At 54.2% G+C, this 21,927-nt stretch overlaps 1 protein-coding gene across 4 annotated transcripts in view; it reads right to left on the reverse strand.

The window, feature by feature from the left end:
• The window catches only part of LOC311164351 (uncharacterized protein), a 269,234-nt gene extending 255,538 nt beyond the window's left edge, over positions 1-13,696 (reverse strand). Inside the window, exons 1-3 of one of the 4 annotated variants that reach the window (XR_014616854.1) lie at positions 13,592-13,696; positions 11,855-13,367; positions 10,225-11,687 (exon numbers count right to left, since the gene is read on the reverse strand). Coding sequence is in view for 2 of the 4 variants with exons in the window: in XM_084223773.1 (XP_084079899.1) it covers positions 11,961-13,367; positions 13,592-13,603 (1,419 nt within the window). In the remaining 2 variants the exon portion in view is untranslated. Of the gene's footprint in view, positions 1-10,224; positions 13,368-13,591 lie in introns of those variants that run through there. The other 3 variants (XM_084223774.1, XR_014616853.1, XM_084223773.1) reach the window with 3 other exon arrangements.
• Positions 13,697-21,927: the final 8,231 nt, after the last annotated feature.

Here is a 21,927-nt window from a genome sequence, read left to right on the forward strand (position 1 = left end):
CTCCTTTAGCAGGCACCTGTCTTTCCAAACCAAGACACTCATGTCAGGGTTGTTTTTACAGCAGATCTCACATTTGATCAGTACTGATTGTACAATATCAGTCATCCCATTTCCTATTATTACTTTTTTAGATGTTTCAGAAGATTTTCAACCCAAAATGTGTGTTTTCATATTCTCTCAGAGCTAGCTCCCAAAGGATTTGGGTGGGACTACAACCAGATTCACTGGTGCAACAGCCCATCCACTTTCTGTGATCTCAGCTTTAAGGAACTTAATTCGTTTGTGGTCTGCTTGGTCATATTTTGGGGTGAACCCCAACAGATCAATCTCTCTTTGTGGAATTACTGCAAGAATACCTTTTTCTGCAATTCCTCTTGCTGCTTTATCAGCAGTGTGATTTCCCAGTTTTAGAGTGGTTTTCCTTTTTTGGTGACTTCTACAATGCATGACAGCTACTTTTGTGGCCTTTTTAATGCTTGCTAAGAGGGCGAATATTTGTTCATTGTGTTTGATTTGATTCCCTTCAGCGCCCAGAAGTCCTCTCTCCTTCCAGATGGCTCCATGAGTGTGGCCAACACTAAATGCACATTTAGATCAGTCCATGTATTTCCCTTCTTTCCTTGGCTTGCTCAGGGCAGCAATGATCTCCTCAGTCTCATCCTCCTCCTCCTCGGAGCCCCTCGAGCAAGAGCGGTCCGACTCTGCTGACTGTGCTGGAATATCAGACCTGCTCCCACAGATGCCAGGTCTGAAATCGCTGAGCGCCGCGACTCCCAGCGGCGTGGGAGCCGGGCTGTGTCCCTGCACGCTTCGGTGACGTCATGTCGTGAGTCAGCTCCCGGGAGTTTCCCGGTTGCCATGGAAACCCGCGGGGCTGAGAGCGGAGCGATCCCCGCTCCCGGCGGCGGTTCCGTCCCCGCCCGCTCGGCAGAAGGCTCTGCCCGCCGCCTCCTGCTCCGGCCGGGGCCGGGGGCTGCTCACGCCGCTGTCCCCTTGCCCCGGCCTGGCCCTCGCTGTGACCGCGGCGGTGACGGTGACAGCGGCGGGGGCCCGACCGGCGGGGCTTGAGGGGTCGCAGCCGGAGCCGACCCGCCGCGTCTCCGCCTGTTCCTCGAGTGTCCCCGGGCGTGTCCCCGCCCCGGAGTGTCCCCAGCGGCCATGGAGCCCCGCGAGGTGCGCTGGGGACGTTGGTGGCCGCTGTCACCCGGGACAGGGAGGTGACGCCGTGGGGGACACGGGGACAGGGCTTACCCAGCGCTGCCCGGGCGCTCGGGAACATCGTGGTGGCTTTGGGGAACAAAGACGTGACCAGAGGCTGGAGGTGGCCCAAGAGGCGTTGGCGGGGCAGAGGTAGGGACAGAGTTAGGGTTAAGACAACCAGTAAATCTGAGCTTAATAGACTTTATTGAACCACAGATTTGTCCATTCGCTTCTGGAACTCGTATGAGGTTTGGCCCTCATAATGTTTTGTGGCAGTTGTTTCTGTAGCCTAACTAAATTGTTCCTTTTCCTCATTTTCAAATCTCCTGCCTTTTATTTGAATTGGTGATTGTTATATTTCAAGAAGCCCTCAAAGGCCATTGCATCTTCATTATCTTCACATGCCTGAGGCTTTACAGATAAATTGAGGTACAGGGAGGCAATTTGGCCAAAGTCACTGAGAAAGTCTTGAGCAAAGTGAAGGACAGGAGACAGATATGTTGAGACAGGGACAGGGTGGGGACACGGGGGTGACACTGTCACTGCTAGGGCATGGAGACACCCCGAGGGACATTGGGGACCTTGGGGACACCCCTGTGTAATTCCCTTAGGGACACCCACCACAGCCATGCTGGAAAACTATATGCTGCAGCTGTGGCCACGTCTTGAGACCTGTCCTGGTGGGCCCCTGGGGTCCCTGCATGCAAACCTGGAGGGCTTCTCCATCGACCTCTGTGACACCCTGGACCATATTGCTGACACCCGGTGGCACCGCGATGACACCTCCCCGTGCGACGGCACTTTCACCTCCCTGGGCCAGGCCCTGGCCACCTATGAGAGCACCCCATGGACCACCTGGGCCCAGGTGAGAAAGGTGGCCAGGGCCTGGCGGAAGTCGGTGGCCACACTCATGGACAGCTGGTTCCGGCTGCTGGAGAAGGTCACCAAGCTCCGGGACGCCTGCAGGGACGCGGTCACCGATGAGGGCACAGTTGCGGCCATAGAAGACGCCCTGGGAGAGGCCGAGGGGGACACCAGCCAGGCAGAGGTGGCCACCACACTGAGAGAACGGGCAGAGGCGGCCCTGGGGCCGCTGGAGCGATTGGTGGCCGCATGTGACAAAGCCACTGCGTTCCCCCGGGAGCTGAGGCGCAGGGTTCGGGACATCGAAGCCACCCTGAAGGGGACAAATGAGCCACCCCACGATTTCCGTGTGACCTTGGCGGCCAAGGTGGCTGAGGCTGAGCGGCTGTGGGATGCCAGCGACCGTCTGGCCACGCGTCACCTGCTGGAGGCAGTTTGGGATATGGAATGCATCTACTGGGCTTTCTATTATGACTCTTGGTTTGATGAGGGTAGCCACTGTGAGGTGGCTGAGAAATGCCAAAAAGCCATCGAGGACATCCCGAGCCTGCTGTGGGAACAGTGATGTCACCACTGTGATGTCACTGGGGACAGTGACATCATCGGGGACATCGCTGGTGTCCCTTGTCCCCTCCCCACTCCCCATATGTGGGATTTGAGACAAATTTGGGGAATTTTCTGGGAATTCTCATTGAAATTGTCCCAAATCCTGACGGGAATTCCTGGGATACTGTCACTTGGGATGCTCAGGGACACGCAAGGACATGGTGGCGGGTCCAGGGGGTGAATGAGCCCCCTCAGTGCCTTGCAGCAGAGGCAGCTTTCCGCCGTGGCTGCAGTGGAGCCGGGTTATAAATGACAATATAATCACTGGCTTTTGCATTTCTGTATTGGCTTTTGCACGTTGTTATTGATCACAAGTATTTTGCTACGGTGCTTGATATTGATATTGATGACTGATAATCCCTTGCAGCTGTTCCCTGGTACAAAATAATCTATACGTTGATGTGTCTAGTCGATTTCTTGGTTGCTAAATGGTCCCTTGAGTCCCTGCCTCCGCCCCCCGCCCCGCTATCACCAAGGTGCCCCTCCCAATTTATCAGGGTATCCCCCCACGCACCAGAGCCCCTCCATTCCTGCTCCCCCCCTTCACCAATTCCCCCAAAGCACTGGGACCCCCACGATCCATGAGCTCCCCCCTGTGCGCCAGGACCCCGCCACCACTACCCATGGGACCTGACACCCCCCTGCCACTGCCCTCTCACTCACCAGGATCCCCCAGTCCATGGGACCCCCCTACACTCACCAGGACGCCCCCCCCCGGCACCTCCCGCCCCCCCCCCACTGTTTGAACACCCCCGAAACGCCCCAGCCCCTCCCTCCCCGGTCCCCCCGAGCCCCCGACCGGCGCTGGGCCCCGCCAGGGCCGGGCTGGCTCCACCCACCGGGACCGCCCCTGAGCCACGCCCACAGAGGGGAGGGGCCAGGGGTTGGAAAGGTGGGAAACACGACCGTAGGAAAGGGGCGGAGCCCCAGGAGCAGTGGCCAATGGGGAGTGGAGGGGGCGTGGCCCGGAAGGCAGGAAAAGGCGGACAAGGAATGGCGATGTGGGAAAGGGGCGGGGCCTAGAGGGCAATAATGAAATGCGGGAAAGAGGCGGGGCCTGGGCAGAAACGAAACTGGGCGGGGCCTGGCGAGCAAGGAATGGGGTGTGGGAAAGGGGCGGGGTTTCAAGGGCAGCCTGGTCAGGGGAGAAAAAGGGACCCCCAGAGGACATCGGGGGCGGGGGGGAGGTTGGGGACATCGAGTGTCCCAAGCGATCCCAAATTCTGCTGGATCCCAAGGAATAACCCCAAATTGTCTCAAATGCAAAATCCTGGATTCAAAACATCCCAGATCCCAAATGCTGCTGAATACCCCAAATCCAATCCTAAAAGATCTCAAATCCTGGATCCCAAACAACCCCAAACCCCAGACCACACATCTTGCTGGATCCCCAAAAACCAGCCCCAGATGATGCAGATCTAAAATTCTGGATCCCAAATACTCCCAAATTCCAGATGCTTCTCGGTCCCAATAAATTATTGCAAATAACCCCAAATCCTGGATCCCAACCAATCCCAAAGCCCAGACCCCAAATCCTGCTGGATCCCCAAAAACAATCCAAAATAAAACTAATTCCAAATCAGGGTCCTGGCAGTGGAAGTGGACAAGGATAGTGGGACAGGAAAGGGGAAACCGGGGGGGGGTCATTGGGACAGGGTGGGGGACACTGGGGTGAAACTGGTGGCACTGGGATGGTGTCCTTGGTATGGGGACAATGGGGTGGTGGCACTGGGAGCACAGGGATGGAACTGGGCTAGTGGCACTGGAACAGGACTAAGGACACAGCTGGAACTGGGTTGGTGATACTGGGCTGGTGGCACTGTGATGGTGACAGTGGGACAGAACTGGTGGCACTGGGCTGCACCTGGGGACACTGGGCTGGGGGCACTGGGATGGAATTGGGGACAATGGGATGGCAGCACTGGAATGATGACACTGGAGTGGTGGTGCCAGGACAGCCCTGCGGACACTGGAACTGAGGACAGTGGGCAGCAGCTGGGGACAGTGAGAGGGACTGGGAAGACTGGGATGGTGACATTGGTATGGGGACAATGGGGTGGTGTCACTGGGCTGGCACTGAGAGCCCTGGGATGGAACTGAGTTGGTGGCACTGGGATTGAACTGGTGCCACCCCTCTGTCCCTGGGTCCACCACTGTGGTGCCACTAGACAGGTGGCACTGCTGTGTCCCTGGTGCCACCTGTCAGGTGTCCCCATGTCCCCGCAGTGTCCCTGGACTCGGCCCACACCACCCTAGGGGTAGCTGAGGATGGTCACCTGCTGATGGCCCTGACTGTGGTGGCCACGTCCTGTGAGGTGGCCCTGCAGGGCTTGGGATATCACGGTGTCACCTGGCTACCGCCGTGAGGCACCAGCGGGACATGGCCCTGCACCTGCGGGACCGAGCCCGGCGGGTGGCGGCCACCAGGGCCAGCGCAGAGGCCACCGTGGATGTGCTGGGGCGGCTGGAGGAGGTGACACTGGCACTGGGGATGTTGATGGCTGCTGTCACCCGGGATGGGGAGGTGACGCCGTGGGGGACACAGGGACAGGGCTTCCCCAGTGCTTCCCGGGTGCTCAGGGACATCGTAGTGGCCTTGGGAACACCGGGGGAAGGGCACAAGGAGGTGATGCGGGGACTGGAGGTGGCCCATAGTGCGCTGGTGGGGCAGAGGTAGGGATAGGGTGGGGACACAGGGGTGACACTGTCACTGCTAGGGCATGGAGACACCCCGAGGGACATTGGGGACCTTGGGGACACCCCTGTGTTCTTCTCTTGGGGACACCGGGGCCACCCTGACATCACCTGTCCCATTTTGGGTCACCACGATGTCCCCAATGGCCCTGCAGGGACCCCAACAGGACCCCGGTGTGTCCCCAGTGTCCCTGTTATAAATAAGAAGTTTGACTAGGGCAATATTCAAGCAACAATCAATTTATCAATTAATTATGGTAAAGTGTGAGCAAAACAGTGCTTGGTACAGTGGAGGCAGTTTTCCCTCCAACTGCACACCGATATTTGGGCTTACAGGTATTTATAGGGGTACTCAGAAGCTTTCTCAGCAGTTTCTATTTCTACTTGTTTACATCACAATTCTATGCACTATTGTGATTTAGTTTTTCTCAGGATGCATCCCAAAAAGGAGGATCCCCAGATGGTGTTGGTAGTTTCTGAGATGTTGGTCCAGTTTCCGCAAGAACAATGACGAATCCCATCTGGTGAAGTCCAGCTCCCCAGATGTGGGTCCCCCTTGTTATTACAAGGACTATCAGTGATGTCCAGCTTCCCTTAGAGTTGTAAATCCTTGAGAGGATGTCCATCTTCCTTTCTCAGGCTGTTTTTCTCGGTTTTGTTAAGGAGTGAGATAAGCACATTTCCTTTCTATAGATTCCAAAGCTATAGTTTCAAGGATACAAACAATATTTTAAAATTATACTTAAAAAGGTTATTATTGCAGCACTCTTTAAGGCCTGACTACAACAACGAGCAACATTCTGAATGCTGTAATTCAAGTGCTCCTAAATCAATGCAGGTTAATTGCAAACACAGGCTAGGTTCAAGGGCCTTCTTCCATGCTTTACTTTCCTCAGTTATTATTAGAATTTGCAGCCGTCCCATGGTTGGTGTCCACACATATTGCAATCACAAATACACACATTTCCTTTCTGTGCCAGACACAAAACACAGCTCTGTATTTCACATCCCCAAGAGGACATTGCGGGACACTTGGGCCTTGTTAGGAACCCTGAGGGGGCATCGAGGTCCCGTCGGGGACACCCAGGGGACTTTGGGGTCCCGTTGGGGACATCGGGGGAATATTGGGGACCCCGCCCTGGCCCCGCGGGCGAGGAGGGGGGGGCGGTGATGTCACCTCTTCCTGCTTTCCCTCTCCAGCCGCGCCACGTTCCTGCGTGTCCCCAACTGTCCCCCGGGCATGTTCGCCCCCCGCCGTGTCCCCGGAGTGTCCCTAGCGGCCATGGAGCCCCAAGAGGTGCGACAGTCCCGGCACGGGCTGGGGGGGGGGGGGGGGGGGGGGGACGCGACGCGAGTGACAGAGGGGACAGGAGGGCGTGGCAGGAAGGGGGAGGTGACAGAGGGGTGGAGGGGACCGAGTGTGGCCGGGGGAGGGGGGACCAGCAGGGCGTGGGAGGTGTTGGCAGAAGGGAAGAGAGGGGGACAAAGGGACAGAAGGGACAGCAGAGCCCTCCAGGGAGGGACAAAGGGGACCCCGGGAGGGCACAGGGGCCACTGCAGGAGGCCACAAGTTCCACCAGGTCCCTGCCACCTCCCCTGTCCCCTCCCCAGCTGCTGGAGGCTCTGGTGTCTGTGGTGGCCACCCTGGGCGAGGTGGCAGCCACCGAGACCGGGTCACACAGGGACGTGCAGCAGCGTGTGTCCCCAAAGTCCCTGAACGCGGCCCTGAGGAGATTCAGCTGGCACCTCCATAGGACCCTGGACCACGGCGGTGTCCCCTCCCTGGGCCAGGCCCTGGCCGCCCTTGGGGCCAGCCCAGGGGCCACCTGGGCCGATGTGAGAGCCACGGGCCGCGCCTGGCTGGAGTCGGTGGCCGCGCTCATGGAGAGCTGGGGACGGCTGACCAGGGAGGCCGCTGAGCTCCGTGACGCCTGCGAGGACGCGGCCAACGCCGAGGCCACCGCCACCACCCAGGCCGGGGACCCGCGGGACGAGGCCACTCGCAGGGGGACAGCTGGGGACAACCTGGCGGCCACGGCCCAGTGGCTGCCCGTGGCCCTGGACAGGCAGGAGATGGCCTCGGTGGGGGCTGCACACAAGGCTCAGGGGCCTGCGGCCACCAACGAGGCCATGGGAGAGGCTGTGGTGGCCACCAGCTGGGCAAGGGTGGCCACTAGGAGGGGACATTGGGTGGAGGTGGCCCTGGGGCCGCTGAAACGCTTGGTGGCCACGTGTGACAGAGCCAGGTTGTTCCTCTTGGAGCTGCAGTGTTGGCTCAGGGACATCCAGGCCACCCTGGAGGAGACAGAGGAGGCATTTCCCGATATTCCCTAGGCCTTGGTGGCCAAAGTGGCCAAGTTTGAGCGGCTGTGGAGGGCCAGCACCCTCCTGTTCACGTGTCACCTTCTGGGGACACTTGGGGACATCCACAATCTCCTCTTGAGTCTCTATGATGACCCAGGTGATCCCAGTGGCCCCAGCAGCTGTGTGGTGGCTGAGCGGTGCCAAAGAGCCATTGAGGACATCCCAAGGATGCTGCAGGGACAGTGATGTCACCGCTGTGACATCATCGGGGCAGTGACATCATCGGGGGCATTGCTGGCATCACCTGTCCCCTCCCTGCTTGGGATTGGGGACAAATTTGGTGAATTTCCTAGGAAATTTCATTTAAATGGTCCCAAATCCTGATGGGAATTCCTGGGGTGATGTCACTGGGGACACTCAGGGACATGCAGGGACACTCAGGGACAGAGGACAGGGGTGACTGAGTCCCCTCAAGAGCTTCCAGCTTTCCATTGTGCCTGCAGCCCAGCTGGATCATAAATGACAGTTTAATAATTGCCTTTTGCACTTTTATATTGCCTTTTGCACATTGTTATTGATCACTAGCAATTTGATATGGTAGTTGATACTGATATTGATTATCAATGATTCCTTGTAGCTTTAGGTTGGTGCAATATAATCCATCAGTTCATGTGTGCACCGTACAGCCTATTAATAAGTAAGTAAGTAAGTAAATTAAATAAATGCTCTGTATATAAATCAGCCCAGGTTGATGTGAGCTCTGTGTCAGACACATCACTTGACCCCACTGAGAGCTGAGTGGTCAATAAATCCACCCCAACGTTCCTTGAGGGGAGCACAGCCAGGGAGCTGCTTCAAGGCGCTGTCACTGTCACTGAGATATTTCCCCTTGGAAACCCTGGGTGGGGTGGAAAGCAGGGGACGCTGGGCTGGTGGCACTGGGATTGAACTCGTGGCACTGGGATGGAACTGGGGACACTGGATGGGCACCACTGCTGTGTCCCTGGAGCCATCTGTGCAGTGTCCCTGTGTCCCCGCTGTGTCCCTGGGTGTGGCCGAGGACGGTCACCTGCTGCTGGCGCTGCCTGTGGTGGCTGTGTCCTGCCAGGTGGCCCAGTGGGTGAGGGGACATTGTGGTGTCACCGGGCCACCAGCAGGCCATGGTCCTGTGGGGGGCGGGGCCTGGGAGGTGATGTCACCTCATCCCACCCCTTTCCAGCAGGTGCCAGTCCTTGGACATTGGCTCTGGCTCTGTGGGGAGATCAAACCGGCACTGAGAGAGCAAAGGAGCAATGGGAAGGGTTGCCCTGAGTGATGGATGCAAAAAGAGATTAGTCTTTGCAAGCAATCGGGGCTTGGGAGGTTAATTCATTAATTAATGCTGACATCAGCAAGCCAGGGCCAGCCCAGTGTCCCCAGTCCTGTCCCAGTGCCACCAGCCCAGTGCTCCCAGTGCCAGCCCAGTGTCACCGCCCCACTGTCCCCATACCAATGTCACCATCTCAGTGTCCCCATCCTGTCCCAGTGTCCCTGTCTCAATGTTCCCATTTGTGTCCATGTCCCCAGTTCCACCCAGTGTCCCAACTTCCATCCCAATGGCAGCATCCCAGTGTCCCCCATCCTATCCCAGTGTCCCCATTCCAGTCTTCCCAGTGTGACCAGTTCCACCCCAGTGCCACCAGCCCACTGTCCCCAGTTCCTTCCTGATGTTCCCATCCCAGTGTCCCCAGTCCTGTCCCAGTATCCCCATCCCACTGTCACCAGTCTCCTCCCACTGCCCCCAGTTCCAGCACAGTGTCTCCGTCCCAGTGCTACCAGTTCCAGTGTCACAACCCCAGTGTCACCAGGGTTGCCCCAGTGTCACTGCTCCAGTGTCACCAGTCCCATCCCAGTGTCCCCATCCCTGTGCTCCCATTCATTTCCCAGTGTCTCCTGTTCTGTCCCACTGTCACTATCCCAGGGTCCCCAGTCCCATCCCAGGGCCACCAGTTCTATCCCAGTGTTCCCATCCCAGTGATCCCATTTGCGTCCCAATGTCCCCAGTTCCATTCCAGTGTCCCCAGTTCTGTCCCATTGTCACCAGCCCAGTGCTACCAGCCCAATGTCACCAACCCAGTGCCATCCCATTGTCCCACATCCTGTCCCACTGTCCCAGTGGTCCCAGTATCACCGGTTACATGCCAGGGTCCTCAGTTCCATCCCAGAGTCCCCAGTTCCATCCCAGTGCCACTACCATGTTGTCGCCATCCTAATGTCACCATCCCAGTGTCCCCAGTCCCATCCCAGGGCTCAAAGTCCTGTCCCAGTGTCACCAGCCCAGTGCCACCAGCCCAGTTCCATCCCAGTGTCCACAGTCCTGTCCCAGCACCACCATGCCAGTGCCACCAGCCCAATGTCACCAACCCAGTGCCATCCCAGTGTCCCCCATCCTGTCCCAGTGTCCCAGTTGTGTCCCAGTGTCACCAGTTCCATCCCAGTGCCAAAACAGTGAAAACAAAAAGAATTTATGAATTCTTCTAACATCACCAGAGAGTGAAAACACGACGGAACCGCAAGGAGAAATAAAATAAATTGGTTTAATGCACAAGATGGCATGGAGGCAAGTCAAGGGTTAAAACCAAACAAAAGTACCTCTGAACTCACAGGAATGATTAAAAGTAATTCCTACAGAACATAGAAAAATATATGTATATTTATATATAAAAATATTAATTTTAGATAATATAATAAATTAATATATAAATATATATAAATATAATATAAATTCTGTTGGTATAAAATATATTACTGTAAAATATTTTTCTAAAATATATATTACTATTATATTTCTATTTTATTACTCATATATATATATTTAGATCAATAACCTATTATGAATATGCATAAACACTCATGAATATGCATGAACCTCCATGATGTAACAGGACATAAAAAACATGGCTTAATTAACGGTGAGCTTTTGGCAATTAGCACCAGGATTTTATCCCTTAACAAACTTTTATAAAAATTTCAATTCTGACCCATGTTTCTCACAGGGGATTGGGTCCTGGCTGATAACGGGGTGCGGGAGGACAGGACTGAGCCCCAAAGGAGCCCCCTCAGTGCTGGGGACCCCCCTGTGCCCCCCCAGCGCTTGGGTCCCTCCCAGTCCCACTTCTGGGCTCCCCCCCAGCCCCGGCGCTGTTCCTGGGGGTCCTGTGGCTCTGGGGGGGGATCAAAGGGGAGGGGGCAGAACCCCCGTGATGGGTGAGGGGGCACAAAGGGCGGTTTGGGCCCGGTGCTCGGGGGGTCAGTACATGACGGGGGGTCCAGTCCCTGTCCTGGGGCCCAGTGAGGGGGGGGTCAATGCATGGGGGTGGTCCCAGTGCACGAGGAGGGTCCAGCCCCGGTCCTGGCGCACAGGGGGGCAGGGGGAGGAGGTGGTCCGGGTGCTCTGTGATTTTGGGGAGGGGGTCCCGGTGATCAGTGATTTAGGGGGGTCTCTGGTGGTCCCGGTGCCTCAGGGAAGGTCAGAGCTCCAGGGGAGATCCCAATGAACCATGACAGCACTGATTGATTGGGGGGGTGTCTCTGTTGGTCCCGGTGCACCAGGGGAGAGTCCCGGTTCCTGGTGGTGGGGGGGGCAGGGGGAAGTCTGGTGGTGCCGGTGCACGAGGAGGGGGGAGGGGAAACTCGAGGGTCCTGATGCCTGAGGAGGGGTCCTGAGGGGGGTCCTGGTGCACAAGGACGGTGAAATTCGGGGGTCCCAGTGCTCAGGGGGGTCCCGGTGGGTGCCTGAGGGTGGCGTGTGACACAGAGAGAGACCCTGGTGACACCAGGGACCCACACACGGGGGCTGGGCCAGTCCTGGTGGCACTCAGGGGGGCTCTTGGTGGCACAAGAACCCCTCCTCAGGTTGTCCTGCATGAGGTCCCGGTGACATGAGGAGCTGGTAGCACTAATGGAACTGGTGGCACTCGAGGGGCTCTTGGTGACACAAGGAGCTGGTGGCACTTGAGGAATTGGTGGCACTTGAGGGGCTCTTGGTGACACGAGGAGCTGGTGGCACTTGAGGGGCTCTTGGTGGCACGAGGTGCTGGTGATACTTGATGAATTGGTGGCACTTGATGGGCTCCTGGTGACACGAGGAGCTCGTGGCACTCAAGGGGCTCTTTGTGACACGAGGAGCTGGTGGCACTTGAGGAACTGGTGGAACTTGAGGGGCTCTTGGTGACATGAGGAGCTGGTGCCACTCAAGTGTCCACAAGTCTCTCCAGTGACATCACTGCCCCAATGACATCATAGGGGTGACATCACTGTCCCTGCAGCAGCCTCGGGATGTCCTTGATGGCTTCTTGGCATCGCTCGTCCACTGCGCGGCTACCGGGGCCACCAGAGCCACCAGGGCCACCTGGGCCACCATAGGGACTCAAGAGGAGGTTGTCAATGAGATCAAGTATCCCCAGCAGGTGATCCTTGGCCAGGTGGGCGCTGGCATCCCAGAGCTGCTCAAACTCGGCCACTTCGCTGACCAAGGCCTCGTGGACACTGAGGACATGGGGGGACGCCTCCTCTGCCCATGTCCACTCCAGATCATTCTCAAACTCGTCGAGCAACCACTGCAGCTGTGAGAGGAACAACGTGGCTTTGTCACAGGCGGCCACCAAGTGCTTCAGTGGCTCCAGGGCCGCCTCTGCCCAATGTCCCCTCCTGGTGGCTGCCCCTGCCTGGCTGGTGGCCACCACGGCCTCGTCTATGGCCTTGTTGGTGGCCGCCGCCTCCTCACTGGTGGCCACCTCCTCCTCACTGGTGGCCACCTCCTCCTCACTGGTGGCCAGCTCCTCCTCGCTGGTGGCCGTCTCCTCCTCGCTGGTGGCCACCTCCTCCTCGCTGGTGGCCACCTCCTCCTCGCTGGTGGCCACCTCCTCCTCGCTGGTGGCCGGCTCCTCCTTACTGGTGGCCGGTTCGTCCTCACTGATGGCCGGCTCCTCCTCACTGGTGGCCGGCTCCTCCTCGCTGGTGGCCACCTCCTCCTCACTGGTGGCTGGTTCCTCCTTGCTGGTGGCCACCTCCTCCTCACTGATGGCCACCTCCTCCTCACTGATGGCCAGCTCCTCATTGGCGGCCGGTTCCTCCTGACTGGTGGCCGGTTCCTCCTCATTGGTGGCTGGTTCCTCCTTGCCGGTGGTCGACTCCTCCTTGTGGGTGGCTGCTGCCTCCCAGGCATTGCGTCTGGCCATCAGCAAGGCCAACTCCTCCCTGTCCAGGACCACTGGCAGCTGCTGGGCCATGGCCACCAGGTTGACCCCATCTGTCCCCTGGTGTGTGGCCTCATCCTGCGGGTTCCCAGCCTGGGTGGGGGCTGTGGGTATGCAGGCATCACAGAGCTTGGTGGCCTCCTTGGCCAGCTCTTCCCAGCTCTCTATGAGTATGGCCACCAACTCCCGCCAGGCCTTGGCCGCTGCTCTCACATTGTCCCAGCTGGCCCCTGAGTTGGGCTCAAGGACAGCCAGGGCCTGGCTCAGGGAGGGGACACCGAAGTCAACCAGGGAGGTGACATCACCATGGTCCAGGGTCTTACGGAGGTTCCAGGTGAAGTTCCTCAGGGCGGTGTGCAGGAACTTTGCGGAGGCACGTTGCCGCACATCCCTGTGTTGCCCGGTCACAGTGGCCACCACCGTGCCCAGGGTGGCCACCGCGGTGACATGCCGCTCCAGCAGCTGGGGAGGGGACAGGGGAGGTGTCAGGGACCTGGTGGCACTCGTGGCCTTCTGCGGTGCCCCCTGTTCCCTCCCGGAGTCCCCTATGCCCCTCCCTGGAGGGCTCTGCTGTCCGTCTGTCCCTCCCTTGTCCCCTCTGCCAGCCCCTGCCCCCTCTGCTGTCCCCTCTGCCACCCCTCCTGTCCCCTCTCCCACCGACCCCTCTGTCACGCCCCTCCCCGCACCTCTTCGTCCATGCTCACTGGGGACCCGGCGGGGACACCTTGGGGACTCTCCGGTGGCGAAGGAGCCCCGGGACAGGCGGCGGTCCCGGCACACAACCGGCCCCGATGGCGGCGCGCGTGGAAATGGCCGAGCGGGATCGGGCCGGCAGAGGTGACGTCACTGCCCACCCCTCACCTGTACCGCCCTAATCCATGGGATAACACTTGACTGGATTTGGGAGCTTTTTAGGCTCAATCCCAGGGGGTTTAGGCTCAATCCTAGTGGATTCAGGCTCCATCCCGCCATTTCCAGGCGGATTAATTCCGCCGTTCCCGGCTGGATTTCGGAGGGAACGCGGAGCGCTCTGAGGAGCGGGCGGAACTGCCCTCACCCAAGATGGCGGCGGTGCTTCTCTCGCGAGACCTCGGGCGTGAAGCGGGCTGGGGGCGGTTAGGAGGGGGTCTGGGGGGTCCTGAGGGAGAACTGGGGGGTCCTGAGGGGATGTGGAAGGTCCTGAGTGAGGATCAGGGATCTTGAAGGAGAAGTGATGGTCCTGAGGGAGAATGGGGGGTCCTGAGGAGGTTTGGTGGGTTCTGAAGGGATGTGGAGGGTCCTGAGGGGGTTTGAGGGGTCCTGAGGCGGCGTGAGAGGATTTAGGGGATCCTGAGGGGGTTTGGGGGATCCTGAGGGGATTTAGGGGAATCTGAGGGGGACTGGAGAGTCCTGAGGGGGACTGGGGGCGCTGAGGGGATGTGAGGGGGTTTGGGGTCCGTGAGGGGGAATTGGGGGTTCTGAGAGAGAACTGGGGAGAGCTGAGTGGATCTGAGGGCGTCTTGAGGGGATTTGTGGGTGATTTTGGGGGGTCCTGAGGGAGTTTCAGGGGTTGTGAGGGGATTTGGGGGTCCTGAGGGGATGTGAGGAGTCGTGAGGGGGTTTGGGGGCTTCTGAGGGAGAATTGGGGGTTCCGAGGGGGTGTAGGGTGTATTTTGGTGGTTCTGATGGAGAATTGGGGGTCCTGAGGGGATCTGGAGGGGGTCTTGAGGGGCTTTGGGTGGATTGTGGGTGGTTGTGAGGGAAAACTGGGGCTCCTGGGTGGTTTGGGGATCCTGATGGGATCGGTGGCGGGGGGGGGCTTGAGGAGGATTTTGGGGGTCCTAAGGGAGAATTTGGGTCATGAGGGGATTTGGGGGGAAATTTGACAGGGTCCTGAGGGTATTTTGCGGGATTTAAGAGGTTCTTGACTGGATTTGGGGGTTTATTACTGGATTTTGGGGGATCTGGGCTTATTTGGGGGGACTTTGAGGGTCCTTGAGCAGGTTTGGAGCAATTTGGGGGAGATTTGGGGTCATTTTGGGGTCCCTGACCAGAGTTATGGGGGATATGGGGTAATTTAGGGTCCTTGCCCTGATTTTGAGGATTCCTGATGGGATTTTGGGGTCCCTGACTTGATTTCGGGGGTCCCTGACTGGATTTTGGGGCATTTTGATGTAATTTTGGGGTCCCTGATGGGATTTCAGGGAGTCTGTGACTGGATTTTAGGGTATTTTGGGGTAATTTCAAGGTCCCTGATGGGATTTTGGGGGTCCCTGATAGGGTTTGAGGGTGATTTGGTGCAATTGCAGGGTCCCTGGTGGGATTTCAGGGGTTCCTGACCATATTTTGTAGGGATTTGGGGTAATTTTGTGGTATTTTGCTGCAATTTCAGGGTCCCTGATGGGATTTCAGGGAGTCTTGGACTGGATTTTGGGGTCCCTGACAGGATTTGCGTGTGATTTAGGGTAATTTTGGAACATCCCTTATGGTATTTTGGGGTAATTTCGGGATCCATGTTGGGATTTCAGGGTATTTTGATGCAATTTTTGGAGTGATTTGAGGTAATTTCATGGTCTGTTATGGTATTTGGATGGAATTTTGGGGTATTTTGGTGTGTTTTGGTTTGAACAGAGAGGCGTGTGCTGAGGGAGGCAGGAGACCCCTGAAATGGAAAATGTGAACCCCATCTGTCCGAATTGTTATAAATTTGAAATTAAAAGGCTCTCAAGCAAAGATGGGAGCAGGAATAACAATTCTTTATTTGGGAATAAAATAAAATAAAATAAAATTTAAAGAAATATAGAAATAAAAATAAAACAATAAGGATAAAAATAAAATCAGAAATAAAAATAAGATAAAAATAAAATAAAATAATAAATAATAAAGTGATAGAAATAAAAATAAGATAGAAATGAAATGAGATGTAAAAATAAAGTCAAAAATATAGATTTAAAGTAAAAGAAATTTTAAAGAAATAAGAATAGAAATAAGATAAAAATGAAATAATAAATAAAAATAAATTAATAAATAAAAGGATAGAAATAAAAATAAAAGGATAAAAATAAAATTCAAAATAAAAATAAAATTAAATTAAAAATATAGAAATAAAAAACAAAATAAAAATAAGAAAAATAGTAAAAATAAATTCAAAAATAAAAATAATAAAAATAAAGTCAAAAATTTTAAACAAGTGAAAATAAAGTCAAAAAGTAAGAAGAAAGCTGCTCCTCTGGGAATGCAGTGGGAAAGGCTCTCTGGGGTTCCAAATCTTTTTCTATCCAGGTAGGAATGCTTGGCTCCTCCCCCTGGGCGGAGCATCTCCCAATGGGATGATGGAATTTTTATCAGCCATGAAGTGACTGATAAAATGGCCCATGAACAGAAGATAATTAATAATTAATGGCTCATTAACAGAAGAGATCTCCTGGAAGGAGGATTTGCTGTGGAAAGGATGAAGAAAACTGCCCAATGAGCAGCAGATAACTGCCCCATCAGGTAGGAATAGAATACACACCCCCATTTCCAACCTTCAGACATACCTGTGACACCTGAGTGACACCTGTCACACCTGGATATGTGCAGGGACAGGTCTGTGAGGCACAGGGGCACCTGTGGGGGGATAGGGACATGGGGCAGGGGACAGGGCACAGGTAGGGAGTGACACCTGTCACACCTGGACAGGTAATGTCACACCTGAGTGACACCTGTCACACCTGGAAAGGTGCAGGGACAGCTTCATAAGACCCAGAGCCACCTGTGTGGGGACAGGGACACAGGGGGACTCAGGGGGATGTCACAGGTGTGACATTAGCACACCTGGGGGCCAACACACCCAGGGAGGGATGGTGACATCACACCTTGGGCGGTGACATCACACCTGGTGGGGTTAGTAACATCACACCTTCTGGGGTAGGTGACATCACACTTGGTGGGATTGGTGACATCACACCTGGGGGGTGCATGACATCACACCAGTTGGAGTTGGTGAAATCACACCTGTTGGAGTTGGTGACATCATAGCTGGGGAGTGGATGACATCACACCTAGTGGGGTGACATCACACCTGTTGGAGTTGGTGACATCATAGCTGGGGGGGTGGACAGGTGAGGACAGAGGGGACAGCTGGGTATGACGGTGACATCATGCCCAGGTGAGCCTGGAGGTCACACACCTGGATGATGTCACACCTTGCAGGGGTCACATCACACCTGGGCAGGAGGTAGGGTGTGGACAGGTGATGTCATGGCTAGGTGAGCTGGTGACATCACACCTGGGTGGGTGGGTGATGTCATAACCAGGTGACACCACATCTGGATGGCCAAGTCCAGCCCACACCTGGGCATCTGGGACCCTCACACCTGGATCCTCCTCACACCTGGATCCTCCTCACACCTGGACCCCTCTCACACCTGGATCCCTCTCACACCTGTATCCCTCACACCTGAGTTCCAGCCCGCCCAGATGTTTGGGTTCCTGCACACCTGGATCACCGGCTCCCAGCACACCTGGGCACTCGCACCCTGCCCAGACACACCGGGATCCCCTCAGGACTCCTGGATCCCCCCAAAAGACCCTTGTACCCATGGAGGAACACCTGGAACTGCCCCCGGGACACCTGAAACCATCCCAGGAACACCTGGATGCCTCCTGAGTACACCTGGAGCCCTCAGGAACACCTGGATCCCCCCCGAAAAAGATGTAGAACACCCCAAAAACACATGGTGGTCGAGGTTGAGCACCTGTGGGAGGCCAGCACCTGCCTGGCCATGCGTCCCCTGCTGGGGACACTTTGGGACATCCACACCCTCCTCTCCAATCCCTGTGGTGGCCACAGTGGCCCAGGTGGCCGTGTGGTGGCCAAGTGGTGCCAAAGAGCCATAGAGGATATTCCGAGGCTGCTGCAGGCAGACGTCACATCATGGGAGCAGTGACACCACTGGGGACATTGCTGGTGTCACTTGTCCTCTCCCCCCTCCCTGCGCAGTATTTGAGACAAATTTGGGAATTTTATGGGAATTTTCTTTGAAATTGTCCCAAATGCTGATGGGACTTCCTGGGGTGACGTCACTGGGGACACTTGGGTTCATTCTGAAGACACTGCGGGGACACTCATGGACACGGTGGCGGGTCAGGGGGTGAATGAGCCCCCTCGGTGCCTGGCAGCAGAGGCAGCTTTCTGCTGTGGCTGCAGCAGAGCCAGGTGACAAATGACAATATAATAATTGGAGTTTGCATTTCTTTATTGACTTTTGCACGTTGTTATTGATCACAGGTATTTTGATATGGTCCAATTTATAATTCCTTGCTGTTGTAGTGTGTGGCAATTTCCTGTTTCAGACTTCCCAATCCTTTCCCAGGTAGCAATAGCTTCTCTGTTCCCCTCCCCCTACCTCTTCCTAAGTGATGTCCATCAAGCTTAACTTTCCAGCAAGGGCGTCATGTGATTGGCAGAAGTTCAAAAGATGCTTCTCAGCCCTGGGCCATTGGCCTGTCTAAGTGTCATTTTCCCCTGAGACTCGCCCTCTCCCACCTGGTTGGTAGCTCGCCTATCCTCTCCCTTCCCCCTCCCCCTGGGCTTAAAAGGACCTGGGACCATGCGGCCGGGATTCTACTGTGGCTGTTACCAAGATTCAGAGATCTGGAATAAAGCTCTGGACCAAACCCTGCGGTAGAATCCTCTCCTTTCTTTTTCACCTAGCCTAAGGACTTTCACCCGAGGTAAACCTGAGTTCCTACCAGCCTAGACTTGTTCTCAGTGTCTAGCTGCAACTCCTAGCTAGCCAGAGGGATCTCTGTGGTGAAAAACCACAGCAGCTGCCTTTGGCCGAGCAGCGAGGGCCGGACGAGCCCAGACACGTTCCATCCGGTAATATTGGAATATTGTACCAATACCTTGCAGCTGCTTTTTGGTACAATATAATTGATCAGTTTATGTGTGCACCATATAGCCTAGTTAATAGTAGACTAATAAATAGCTATATGTATATATAAAAATAAATAAATTTAGATATAGAAATACCTATATATTAATTATATACATTTACATATATATTTTATATAGCTATTTAATAAATATATCATATGCCTTAAAATATTTTAAAAGATAAACAAGTAGATAAATCATAAATGTTTAAATAGAGACTATGCAATGGTAAAATGCTTTTGTGTAACGAACTCAGGTGTAAAACAATTCCCTTGTTTCTCACATCTGTGGACCGGCCTCTCCAGGTGAAAACAGTGATAAAAACCTGAGAAAAATTTACTTATTTTTCAGGGGGTGTGAAACAACAGGGTGGAACCACAAAAGGAAATAAAACATATGGGTCCAATCTACAGAATGTCCTGCAGACAAGTCAGAGGTTAAAACCAAACAAGAGCTCCTGGAACATCCGAACCTCCCAGGAATGTCTGAATAATGTCTAAACTCAGGAATATGTTTGTACCCCTGCAGTGTAACCAATCGCAGAGGGTTGCTGGGTCTCTCATCTTGGGACATGTCCCGGCTGTCCTGCGATTCCACGAGGGGTCACCAGACCTCCCCCATGTTCAGCCTCAGCTGTGAACTCGGCCGGATCCCTTAAGGTCCTGTTTCTTCAGCCTCGGCTGCACCAAACGTCGGGGTCCAGCAGACCCTGTGCCTCCAGCCTAGGCTGCAGCACACGTCAGTGTTCACCGGATGACGTTATGAAGTCAGGGATGGAATGAAAGACTCCAGTCCTCAGGTGGATCAGGAGGCAAAAAGCGTTTAATGAAGGTAGCAAGTCTTGTTATAATGTGACTCACTAAGGTGAGACCTGATTGGTCTCAAAGTGAAAACCTCTCAGGCCATTGGTGAACTATGAATGGCCCACTCTGGGGAACCATATCTATAAAAAATGGTTACAGAAGGAGAGAGAATATTTGTTTGAATTCTTTTCTCTAAGTTTCCCACAGCTTCTCACAGCTTCCCAGGAAAATCCTGGGAGAGCTGTGTCTCTCTCTGTTCAGAGGATATGTGATTACTACAAGTGTCAGGGTGGTTCTCCAAGTCAGCCTCGCCTTATCTCTGAATGCTAATAAAAAGGGTTAACAGGCATATCAGCAACACCAGCCACGGTATGATATCATTAGCATTTAGAGTGGATCTGATCCCTTCAAAAACTGGTGGGGCAGACCCAAAGAGTTTGGAGAAAATGTTCCCTGGTGTCATTTCCTCACAGTGGGTGCCATTATTAAAGTGACCCCAAAACCATACAGTTAGGGTGTGATAGCTCTGAATCCATGTGCCTGCTTTCCAGAGGAAGATAAAAATCCATTAATTGCTCACCTTATTAACCTGTAAAGCAAACTGGATAACAGCCACAGTAGCCTTGGTTGTAGGACTCATTTTTAGATAAGGGCCTGCAAATGGGAGAAATGTAGCCACGACCACATGTCACCCAAATCAGGGTAAGCTAGACTACATGGTGCCACCTAACGAGGTTTCTATAGCACACAAAAATTAGGTTACTCAAGAACTGTTATCCCCTTTTTGTTTCTATGCCCTCAAGCCTCACACTGGGCGCCACAACCTATCTTGGTTTGAACAGACAGGTGTCTGCTAAGGAAGGCAGGAGCCTCCCCTGAAATGGAAAATGTAAACCCCCTCCCTCTGAATTGCTATAAATTTCAAATTAAGGAGCTCTCAGGAAAAGATATGGGAGCAGGGATAACAGTTCTTCATTGGAGAAGAAAATAAAAACATAAAATAAACAATGCAGTAAACTAAAACAACACTGACAGAGTCAGAACACCACCGGACACCCTCTTGGTCAGGGTGTTGGTAGCAGTTCCATTGGAGTTGTGGCTGCAAGTCCTCTTGGCATGTCAGGTGTGGTTCTGTTGGATCAGGGATCCTGTAGAAGGGTGTAATCTTCCTCTGAAGATCCAGTGGAAGAGGCAGCTGCTGTTCCTCTGGGAATTCAGTGGAGAAAGCCATGCTGGTGTTCCAGAAACTCCAGATTATATCTGGGTAGGAATGCTTGGCTCCTCCCTCTAGGAGGATGGGATGCTGTAGTCCTTATCAGTCATGCAGTGATATTCAATAGCTTGTTATCAGCACATGTCTCCCCAGAGGGAGTAGTGGCTGTGGAAGAGATAAGAAAAACTTCCCAATTAACAGGAGGCAACTGCCATCCAGATGGCAAACAGAATACAATTTGCTTGGCAATCCAGGGCACTGAGATGTATCAGAAGTTTGAGATGTATCAGAAGTTTGAGATGTATCAGAAATTTCGGGATGTATCAGAAGTTTTGCAGGAGGTGGAACTGTGGGGATGTGCCAGCAAGGCAGCAAGGTGTGGCTATGGCGTAGAGAAAATGCAGAGCAGTAATGAAGAAAACAGTGAGGACAGGACAGCGGCAGCCCATGTCTGAGAAGGGCAGGGAGAGGTGAAGTTCAGGATTCCTGGGGAACATGAAGTTCAGGGTTCCTGGGACACACGAGGTTCAGGATTCCAGGGCAGAGGGAATTCAGGATTCCCAACGCACATAAATTCAGGAATCTAGGGGAACAGGAGGTTCTGCATTCCTGGGGAACACCAAATTTGGATTCCCAAGGCACACGGAATTCAGGAATCCCAGAAACCATGAAATTCAGAATTCTGGGGGGACACAAAGTTCAGGATTCCCAGGGCACATAAAATTCAGGAGTCCTGGTGTGCATGAAGTTCATGGTTCCCAGGGCACACTGTTAAAAAAGGTTAGAAAATGCTGTAAAATGGTTGATAGATCATTAAGTATGTACTGTTAGCTTGGTTATTATATTGTAAAAGGGGTTTAAAAGGGTAGTTATAAGAAATACAGTACTCAATGTATCACAATACACCTCAGTAAAGTGCACCACCTCCAAGAAAAATGAGCCAGCCTGGACAGAACTGTCATGAGCCAATCAAGTGCCTTAAACCTTCATGTAAACGAAGGATCCAAAAAGAAACCAATCCAAAGGAACAAAAATCAGGATAAAAAGGGGCTTTTGACCCACTGAATCTGTGCCACTCCATCTGGGATCATCACTGCTGAAGCA

This window comes from Fringilla coelebs, assembly GCF_963513975.1.
Source record: "Fringilla coelebs genome assembly, chromosome: 31".
Classification (NCBI taxonomy): Eukaryota; Metazoa; Chordata; class Aves; order Passeriformes; family Fringillidae; genus Fringilla; species Fringilla coelebs.